The 10,243-nt window shown below is 54.6% G+C and overlaps 1 protein-coding gene across 1 annotated transcript in view; it reads right to left on the reverse strand.

Moving 5' to 3' along the window:
* FERMT3 (FERM domain containing kindlin 3) overlaps positions 1-5,236 on the reverse strand; it is a 24,612-nt gene extending 19,376 nt beyond the window's left edge. The window contains exons 1-2 of the mRNA XM_029061147.2: positions 5,013-5,236; positions 3,918-4,095 (exon numbers count right to left, since the gene is read on the reverse strand). Coding sequence (XP_028916980.1) covers positions 3,918-4,077 — 160 coding nt within the window. The 5' untranslated portion in view covers positions 4,078-4,095; positions 5,013-5,236. The remainder of the gene's footprint in view (positions 1-3,917; positions 4,096-5,012) is intronic.
* Between the last annotated feature and the right edge of the window lie 5,007 nt (positions 5,237-10,243).

Raw genomic sequence — 10,243 nt, forward strand, 5'->3', positions numbered from 1 at the left:
AAGCGCTTACTATGTGCAGAGCACTGTTCTGAGCACTGGGGTAGATACAGGGTAATCAGGTTGTCCCACGTGAGGCTCACAGTCTTAACCCCCATTTTACAGATGAGGTAACTGAGGCCCAGAGAAGTTAAGTGACTTGCCCAAAGTCACACAGCTGACAAGTGGCAGAGCTGGGATTCGAACCCAAGACCTCTGACTCCCAAGCCCGTGCTCTTTCCACTGAGCCACGCTGTTCTCGTTCATTCATTCACTCGTTCATCCAGTCGTATTTACTGAGCGCTTACTGTGTGCAGAGCACTGTACTAATCGCTTGGGAAAGTACAATACAACAATAAAAGGTCACATTCCCTGCCCACGATGGACTTGCAGTCTAGAGCCGGGGGAGACGGACGTCGATACAAATAAATTAAATTACAGATAGGTACGTAAGTGGTGTGGGGCTGGGTGGGGGGAAGAGCAAAAGGCGCAAGTCGTTTCTCCTCCACCCTGCTCTCCCACACCTTGTCTCTCTGCTCTCCTGTGCCCTCCACCGTGCTCTCCCGTCACCTCCAAACCTCTCCACGTGCTCACCCAACTCTCCCATATCATCATCCAACTCCTACCCCACGGCCCCTCTCTCCCACGCTCCGTCTCTCTGCTCTCCTATGCCATTTCTCTGCTCCCCTGCACTCGGTCGCCCTGCTCTCCCATGCCCTGTCTTCCCCATTTCCCTGCGCCGTCACCGCATTGCCCTTCCGCCCCGCTCCCCCACGGCCTGTCGCCCCGCTCTCCCGCACCCTGCCACCCCTTCTCTCTCGCCCTCTCTCTCCTCTCTCCTGCACCTGGTCACTCCACTTTCCCACCCCTATCACCCTGCTCTCTCTCTCTCTCCATCATCCTGCTCTCCCACCCCTTAGCTCCCCGCTGTCCCGTGCCCCGTCGCCTCTGGACCCTCCCATGCGCTCGCCCAACTCTCCGACACCATCATCCCCATCTCCTGCACCATCGCCCCCCTCTCCCGCGCCCCGTCACGCTGCTCTCTTGCATCCGGTCAGCCTGCTCTCCCGTGCCCTATCTTCTCCATTCCCCTGCGCTGTTACCCAACTTCCCCACGACCTGCCACCCCGCTCCCCCACCCTGACATGTCACTCTACCGCACACTCATCCTGCTCCCCCACACTGTCTCCCCACTCTCCTGTGCTCTGTCACCCTGCTCTCCCACACCTCGTCTCCCCGCTCTCCATTCTCCCATGCCATCGCCCCACTCCCTTGCCCTCCCGTTCCGTCAGCCTGCGCTCCCTCACCTTATCTCCCTGCTCCTCCGTGCCTGTCACCTCCCCATTCTCCCATGCGCTCGCCTCACTCTCCTGCACCATCATCCCCATCTCCTGCAACCGGTCACCCTGCGCTCCCTCGCCCTGTCTTCCCTAGTCCCCTTTGCTGTTACGCTGCTTCCCCACGCCCTGTCACCTTGCTCCCCCACTACCTGTCACCCCTCTCTCCTGCACCTGGTCACTCCTCTCTCCCACCTCCCTCACCCGCGCTCCCCAGGCCCTATCTCCCTTCTCTCCCGCCCTTAGTCACCCCACTCTCCTGCCCTCAGGAAACATCAGGCCAAAGCAGATTTCCCTGGGCCTATCAAACGTGGCCAGCTGCTGCTCTCATCGTCATCAATCATATCTATCGAGCGCTCACTACGTGCACAGCACTGCACTAAGAGCTTGGGAGACTGAATGAATGAACGAGACTACAGAGAAGCCACGTGGCTCAGTGGAAAGAGCCCGGGCTTGGGAGTCAGAGGTCAAGGGTTCCAATTCCGGCTCCGCCACTTATCAGCTGTGTGACTTCGGACGAGTCACTTCACTTCTCTGGGCCTCAGTGACCTCATCTGGAAAACGGGGATGAAGACTGTGAGCCCCACGTGGGACAACCTGATCACCTTGTATCCCCTCCAGCGCTTAGAACAGTGCTTCGCACATAGTAAGCACTTAACAAATACCATCATGATTATTATTATCATTCTTACAATGCAGCAGAATTAACAGACACGCTCCCCGCCCATAAAGAGTTTACGATCTAGAGGGGGAGACAGGCAAGAATATAAATAATCTCTACTATCCAATTTATAGACATGTGCACAAATACCTTGGGGCTGGGGGTGAGGCAAACAGCAAAAGCCAGAGGTCAGAGATCCAATGCACAGACAATGCAGAAGGGAGAGGGAGCTGGGGAAAAGAGGGCCTAATCGGGGAAGGCCTCTTAGAGGAGACGTGACCTCAATAAAGCTCTGAAGGTGGGGAGAATTAGAGGGCTGGCATATCTGGAGGGGGAGGGAGTTCCCCACTAGTGAGAGGATGTGGGAAGGGGGTTGGCGGTGAGATAGACGAGGTCGGGCGCAGTGAGTGAGCTGGCGCTAGAGGAGCGGAGTGTGTGGGTTGGGCTGTAGGAGGAGATCGGTGAGGTAGGATGGGGCGAGCCGACTGAGCGCTTTAAAGCCAACGATAAGGAATTTTCCGTCTGACGTGGAGGTGGATGGACAACCACGGGAGGTCCTGGAGGAGTGGGGAGACACGGACCGGAATTCGTGTAGAAAAATGACCCTGGAAAAATGACTACTGTGAGGACAGGCTGGCAGGGAGGTCAGTAAGGAGGCCGACGCAGAAGCAGCGTGGCCTACTGGAGTCAAAAGGACCCGGGTTCGATTCCCACCTCGCCCGCTTGTCCGCCGCTGCCTGACCTTGGGCAAGTCACTTGGGTTCTGTGTGCCTCAGTGGAAAACGGGGATTAAGACTGCGAGCCCTCAGTTGGTCGGGGACTGTGTCCAACCTGATTATCTTGTATCTACCTCAGCGCTTAGTACAATGCCCGGCACATAGTAAGAGCTTAAAAAATGCCACGGGTGTTATTATTATTAATCGAGGCAGGAGGGGATAAGTGCCCGGATCAACAGAGTAGCAGATCGGATGGAGAGGAAAGGAAAGATCTTGGCGCTACCGCGAGGGTAGAACCGACAGGTTTTGGTGGCCGATTGAAAACGAGAGATGAGTCGAGGACAACGCCAAGGTGCGGGCCTGGGAGATGGGGAGGGTAGTGGTATCGTCCACAGCGACGGGAAAGACGCGGGGAGGACGGGGTTCGGATGGGAAGACGAGGAGTTCTGTTACGGACACATTAAAGTTTGAGGTTTTGGCGGGAAGGCCCTCCCTTCCTCCCTGCCCCCCGCAGGTTAAGAAAAGAGTTGGGGAACTCTACCCGCTCCCCACAGCTGCGCCTTCTTCCCCCAACACCAGCCGCCCACACGGCACATGGTTGCAACTTCCTGGTGAGGGGTGGTTTGGGCCTTCCCATCCGCTCTTTCACCCGCTTTCTTCTGACTCGGGGTGGAGGGGGACGGAGGGCGAGAGGTATCGGCAGGCCCCCCTCCGGACCGCCCGGGTCCCGGGGGGCTCCCGGGAACCGCCGTCCATCACCCCCAAACACCCTACCCCCAGGGTGGCGTGGGCTCCCCGAGACGGGCTGGGCCCCCCCGAGGCGGGAAGGACCAGGGAGTTTCCCCAGCCCGGCCCGGGGTTCTGAGGGAGGGTGACTGATGGGGAACGGGAAGGGATTGACCGCCGGCAGGGGAAGCGGTGGGGAGAACAGGAAGAGGGGGAGGGAGAAGGGGGAAGTTGGGGGAATTTCTGTTTTGGGAACAAATGATTAAAATGGAGGCTGAGTCACCCAGGGAGCCTTATCGTAAGCGGCACGGCAGGGTCAGGCCGGGGGAGTCGATGGGGGCCAGGTTTCCGGGAGCCGCCTCGGAGGAAGGAGAGAGATGGGGACATCTTCCCCTCTGCCCCGGCCTCCCCCGCCCCCCGGACGCCCACAGTGGAGCTCTGGGCTGGACGAGAGGGGGGCGCCTCACCCTCCCAGATAAAGAGGGGCCCGAGGCCACTCACGGATCTTTTCCACGATCTGCAGGATGACCCCTCCGATGTGCATCTCCCCAGTGACCCTCAGGACCACAGAGTCACACTCTGTCTCCTGCTCCCCGACGAGCACTTGGAGCTCCCAGGTCGAGTCGATGTAATTTCCGCTTGCAGTCTTCAGGCCTGCCATGGCCGCGGGCCCCGAGGCCTGTTGGCAGGGCAGAGCGGAGAGGGGCAGGGTGAAGATCCGTCTTCCCCTCCCCGCCTCTGGCGCCACCGTTGCCCGCTCCACTTCCTAGCCCGCAGGCAGTTTGCGAGGTCAGGGGGAGGGAGAGAAATGGGTTTTGTGGGCAAGGAAGAGGATCTGGAGCCGGGGGAACTGAGACTCAAAGGGACGAAACCTCAGTCCTGGGGACGTATAGGAGCCGCTGCTCAAGCCCCACTATTTCACCCCAAATGAACCCCTCGATAAACTTTACTGAGCGCTCACTGTGTTCAGACCCCCGTACGGAGAGCTCCGGAGAATAGAACTTGCACTGTGGCCTAGTGGAAAGATCATGGGCCTGGGAGTCAGAAGGACCTGGGTTCTAATTCTGGCTCCGCCACTGGCCTCCTGGGTGACCTTAGACCAGTCACTTCACTTCTCCATGCCTCAGTTTCCTCATCTGCCAAATGGGGATTAAATCTCCATTTTCCCTTCCCATCTGGGACAGGGCCTGGTCCCACCTGATTATTTTGTACCCGCCTCAGCTCTTGGTCCTGTGACTAGCCCATAGCCGGTGTTTAAGAAACAATTATTATTATTATTATTGCTAGGGCAGGAGAGCCAGGAGTTTGGGCTCCCTCCATTTCGACCAACCGAAAGGAAGAGCTGACCCCTGACTGCTCCTCAAAGAGAAAGCTGTGCACAGGTTTCTGCACAGGAAACGACAGTGGAAGGTGGCCACCTTCCCCCCTTTGCCCGCCCCCCCTCCCTTCGATCCCCATCCTCGCAGACGACGCCGGTGGGAAAGGGCCGGGGCGCTTGGTGCGGCCACATGGGAGCCAACGCCGGCTAGCCGGGTCACCTAAAGGGGCAGCCCGGAGCACCCGGGGCGCCGAGCTCCTCCGGAAGTCGGTCCTTACCTTCCTCGGGGCGAGTCGGGGGGTCGGGGCGTCTCCGGGGCTGGCAGGTCCCCCTCTGGATCCAGCACTAGGGACTTCCTCCCCCCGAGCCGCAGGCCGCCACGTCCTCTGTTGCACTTCCTTCAGCAGAGCGCTCGCCTCTGACTATCTTCCCCCGAGAGCGGGGTGACATGGGGGAGGGCCCACGGGGACACCCAGTCGTCTCCCTATCAGTCAACGGGTCACACAGGAAAGAGGAGAAGCAGGCAGAGGAAAGGGAAGCCGTGTGGCCTAGCGGATAGAGCCCGGGTCTGGGAATCAGAAGGACCCGGGTTCTAATCTTAGCTCTGCCACTTGGCAGCGGTGTGACCTCGGGCCAGCCACTTCATTTCGCTGGGCCTCAGTTCCTCTTCTGGAAAGTGGGGATTGAGACTTGGAGCCCCACGGGGGACGGGGACTGTGTCCGACCCGATGTGCTCGTATCCACCCCAGAGCTTAGGACAGGGCCTGGCACCTAGTAAATGCTTGAGAAATATCACAGTCATTCTCATCAAATACCATTATTATTATTACTATTATTATTGTGCTCTGCACAGGAAATGGACAGGAGGTCAGTCCACAGCTCCTGCTTACGGTTGTCTAGACTGTAAGCTCAATGTGGGCAGGAAACGTTTCTATTTACTGTTATACTGTCCTCTCCCAAGTGCTTAGTACAGTGCTCTGCACACAGTAAGTGTTCAATAAATACCTTTGACTGACTGACTCATCTGTCAAATGGGGATTAAGTGTGTGAACCTCACAAGAGACAGGGACTGTGTCCAACTCAATTTGCTCTTAACCACCTCCGCACTTAGAACACTGCCAGGCATGTAGTAAGCACTTAAATACCACAGTTATTATTATTATTATTAATTAATGATTAATGATGGCATTTGTTAGGTGCTTATTATGTGCAAAGCACTGTTCTAAGTGCTGGGAAGGCTACAAGGTGATCAGGTCGTCCCACGTGGGGCTCACAGTCTAAATCCCCATTTGACAGATGAGGTAACTGAGGCCCAGAGAAGCTAAGTGACTTGCCCAAAGTCACACAGCTGACAAGCGGCTGAGCCGAGTTTTGAACCCATGACCTCTGACTCCCCAGCCCCTGTTCTTTCCACTGAGCCACGCTGCTTCTCTTGGGAAAGAGAGGGCGGGTTCTGAGAGAGACCTGAAGGGTTGAGGTGAAAGGGAGGAGTGAAAACGGAGAGGAAGTCCACTGAGGCAGGGACTCGGCCACCAGAGGCTGGTCCGGTACTGGGCCCACCATTCGTTCATTCAGTAGTATTTATTGAGCGCTTACTATGTGCAGAACACTGTACTAAGCGCTTGGAATGGACAATTCGGCAACAGTTGGAGAAAATCCCTGCCCAGTGATGGGCTCACAGTCTAATCGGCCCACCGGGGGTCCACTTCTGGCCTGGACCCTGTCTTCTCTGCAGGGACCTCGGAAAGTTAGGTCAGGCCCAGTGGCTTGGCTCTGCTCCAGGAAAAAATAGGAAAATAGAATATGGATTCTATTGGCAAGTCACTTAACTTCTCTGTGCCTCAGTTCCCTCATCTGTAAAATGGGGATTAAGACTGTGAGCCCCACGTGGGACAACCTGATTCCCCTGTGTCTACCCCAGCGCTTAGAACAGTGCTCGGCACATAGTAAGCGCTTAACAAATACCAACATTATTATTATTGTCTTCCCCCAAGGCCTTAGCGCAGTAGTCTGCACATAGTAAGCACTCAATAATCACTATTGATTGATTGATTGAGAAGCAGTGTGGCTTAGTGGATACCGCACAGGGCTGGGAGTCAAAAGGTACTGGGTTCTAATCCCAGCTCCATCACATGTCTGCTGTGTGACCTTGGGCAAGTCACTTCATTTCTCAAGAGAAGCAGTGTGGCTCAGTGGAAAAGAGCACGGGCTTTGGAGTCAGAGGTCATGGGTTCAAACCCCGGCTCTGCCACTTGTCAGCTGTGTGACTTTGGGCAAGTCACTTCACTTCTCGGTGCCTCAGTTACCTCATCTGTAAAATGGGGATTAAGACTGTGAGCCCCACGTGGGACAACCTGATTCCCCTGTCTACCCCAGCGCTTAGAGCAGTGCTCGGCACATAGTAAGCGCTTAACAAATACCAACATTATTATTAGAGAAGCAGCGTGGCTCAGTGGAAAGAGCACGGGCTTTGGAGTCAGGGCTCATGAGTTCGAATCCCAGCTCTGCCACTTGTCGGCTGTGTGACTGTGGGCAAGTCACTTAACTTCTCTGGGCCTCAGTTCCCTCATCTGTAAAATGGGGATTAAGACTGTGAGCCCCACGTGGGACAACCTGATTCCCCTATGTCTACCCCAGTGCTTAGAACAGTGCTCGGCACATAGTAAGCGCTTAACAAATACCAACATTATTATTATTATTATTCTCTGGGCCTCAGCTACCTCATCTGTAAAATGGGGATGAGTGTGAGCCTCATGAGGGACAGAGACTGTGTCCAACCTGATTACTTTGTATCTATCCCAGCACTTAGAACAATGTTTGGCACATACAAAGTGTTTGACAAGTACCATTATTATCATTATTATTATTTTTTTTTTATTGATGGACTGAAGAGCATCAGTCTGGAAGCTGGAGGATCTGGTTTCGAGTTTGATTTCTGCCACCGGCCTGCTGCATGACTGCGGGCAAGTTATTTAACCTCTCGGTACCTCAGTTTCCTCTTCTGCAAAATGGGGATAAACACAACTGCTCTTCTGCCAACTTCACAGAGTTGTTGTGTGGACAAAAGGTAATGATTATTGTGAGAGCAGCACTTTAGGAAGAAAATCACTGTACGCAAAACAGAGAAGCAGCGTGGCTAAGTGGAAAAGAGCCTGGGCTTCGGAGTCAGAGGTCATGAGTTCGACTCCCCGCTCTGCCACTTGTCAGCTGGGTGCCCGTGGGCCAGTCACTTAACTTCTCTGTGCCTCAGTTACCTCATCTGTAAAATGGGGATTAACTGTGAGCCTCATGTGGGACGACCTGATTACCCTGTATCTACCCCAGCGCTTAGAACAGTGCTCTGCACATAGTAAGCACTTAACAAATACCAACTTTTTAAAATTATTATTATTATTACTACCACTAATAATAACTATAAGGACTTCGAGGTCATTGGGCCAAGAACTAAGCACTGGACATCTGGGTTTAGGGGATGGAAACCCTGTCTACCTCATCAGACAAGAAGCACCATTCTCTTCTCTCACCAGCTGGAAATAAATTGTTGATCTTCCCCCTTCCCCTCAGCACCCCCAGTTCATAGGGGCAGCATCGCCTAGCGGTACACTATGGGACATAGACTGAATGTCATCCGATTGCATAATGATAATAATAATAATTATATTTGTTAAGCGCTTACTAAGTGCCAGGCACCGTACTAAGCGCTGGGGTGGATACAAACAAATTGGGTTGGACACAGTCCCTGTCCCACATGGGCTCACAGTCTTGATCCCCATTTACCAGATCAGGTAACTGAAGCCCAGAGAATAATAATAATAATGATAATAATGTTGGTATTTGTTAAACGCTTACTATGTGCCAAGCACTGTTCTAAGCATCTGGGGTAGAGATAAGGTTATCAGGTTGTCCCATGTGGGGCTCACAGTCCGAATCCCCATTTTACAGATGAGGTAACTGTGGCCCAGAGAAGTGAAGTGACTCGCCCAAGGTCACACGGCTGACAAGCGGCGGAACCGGGATCGGAACGCTAAACCTCCCTTGGACCCCCCGGCTCCCTCCTGTTATGGCCCCATCTCCCTCCTCCCATTCCTCTCCGAACTCCTCGAGCGAGTTGTCTACCCCCGTTGTCTCAAGTTCCTCTCCTTCCATCCCCTTCACTCCTTTGACCCTCTCAGGGGTCACCAGTGATCTCCTTCTTGCCAAATCCAGTGGCCTCGACTCCATCCTAATCCTCCTCGCCCTCTCAGCTGCCTTCGACAGCGTCTATCGCCCCCTTCTCCGGGAAGCATCATCCGACCCCGGCTTCCCTGACAAAGCCCTTTCCCGGTTCTCCCCTTATCTCTCTGGCCACTCATCTTCCGTCTCTTTCGCGGGCTCCTCCTCTGCCTCCCGCCCTTTAACCGTGGCTGCCCCTCGAGGTCCAGTCCTGGGTCCCCTTCTATTCTCCATCTACGCCCACTCCCTTGGAGACCTCCTTCGCTCCCATGACTTCAACTACCACCTCTCCGCGGATGATTCCCAAATCTACCTCTCCGACCCTGGTCTCTCTCTCTCTCTCCCTCTCTGGTCTGGCATTTCCTCCTGCCTTCAGAACATCCCTACTTGGAAGTCCCGCCGTTACCTCAAATTTAACATGTCTAAAATAGAACTCCTTATCTCCCTGCCCAAACCCTGTCCTTCCCCTGACTTTCCCGTCACTGTAGATGGCACAACCATCCTTCCTGTCTCCCAAGCCTGTAACCTTGGTATTATCCTTGACTCCTCTTTCTCATTCAACCCACATAGTCTACCCATCACTAAATCCGGTCGGTTCGACCTTCCCAACGTCGCTAAAATCCACCCTTTACCTCTTCATCCAAAACTGCTGTGCTAATCCGAGCATGTATCCTATCCCGCCCTGATTATCAGTCTCCTTGCTGACTTCCCTGCCTCCTGTCTTTCCCCACTCCGGTCCACATTTCACTCTGCTGCCTGGGTCATTTTGCTACAAAAACATAGGGTCCATGTTTCCCCACTCCTTAATAATAATGTCGGTATTTAAGCGTTTACTATGTGCACTGTTCTAAGCGCTGGGGTCGATACAGGGTCATCAGGTTGTCCCACATGAGGCCCCCAGTTAATACCCATTTTCCAGATGAGGTCACTGAGGCCCGGAGAAGCGAAGTGACTTGCCCACAGTCACACAACTGACAAGTGGCAGAGCCGGGGTTCGAACCCATGACCTCTGACTCCCTAGTCCGGGCTCTTTCCACTGAGCCGTGCTGCTTCTCTAGAACCTCCGCTGGTTGCCCATCCACCTCTGCAACAGAAAGTCCTTACTAAACCACTGGTTTTAAATCACTCTATCACCTGGCCCCTTCCTACTGCACCTCCCTACTTTCCTACTTGAACCCAGCCCGTACACTTTACTCCTCCATCTCATCTATCTCACAGCCAACCTCTCGCCCTCGTCCTGCCTCTTCATAGCTTCACAGAGAGGCAGCGTGGCTCAGTGGAAAGAGCCCGGGCTTGG

Source organism: Ornithorhynchus anatinus, chromosome 3 (genome assembly GCF_004115215.2).
Source record: "Ornithorhynchus anatinus isolate Pmale09 chromosome 3, mOrnAna1.pri.v4, whole genome shotgun sequence".
Taxonomy (NCBI): domain Eukaryota; kingdom Metazoa; phylum Chordata; class Mammalia; order Monotremata; family Ornithorhynchidae; genus Ornithorhynchus; species Ornithorhynchus anatinus.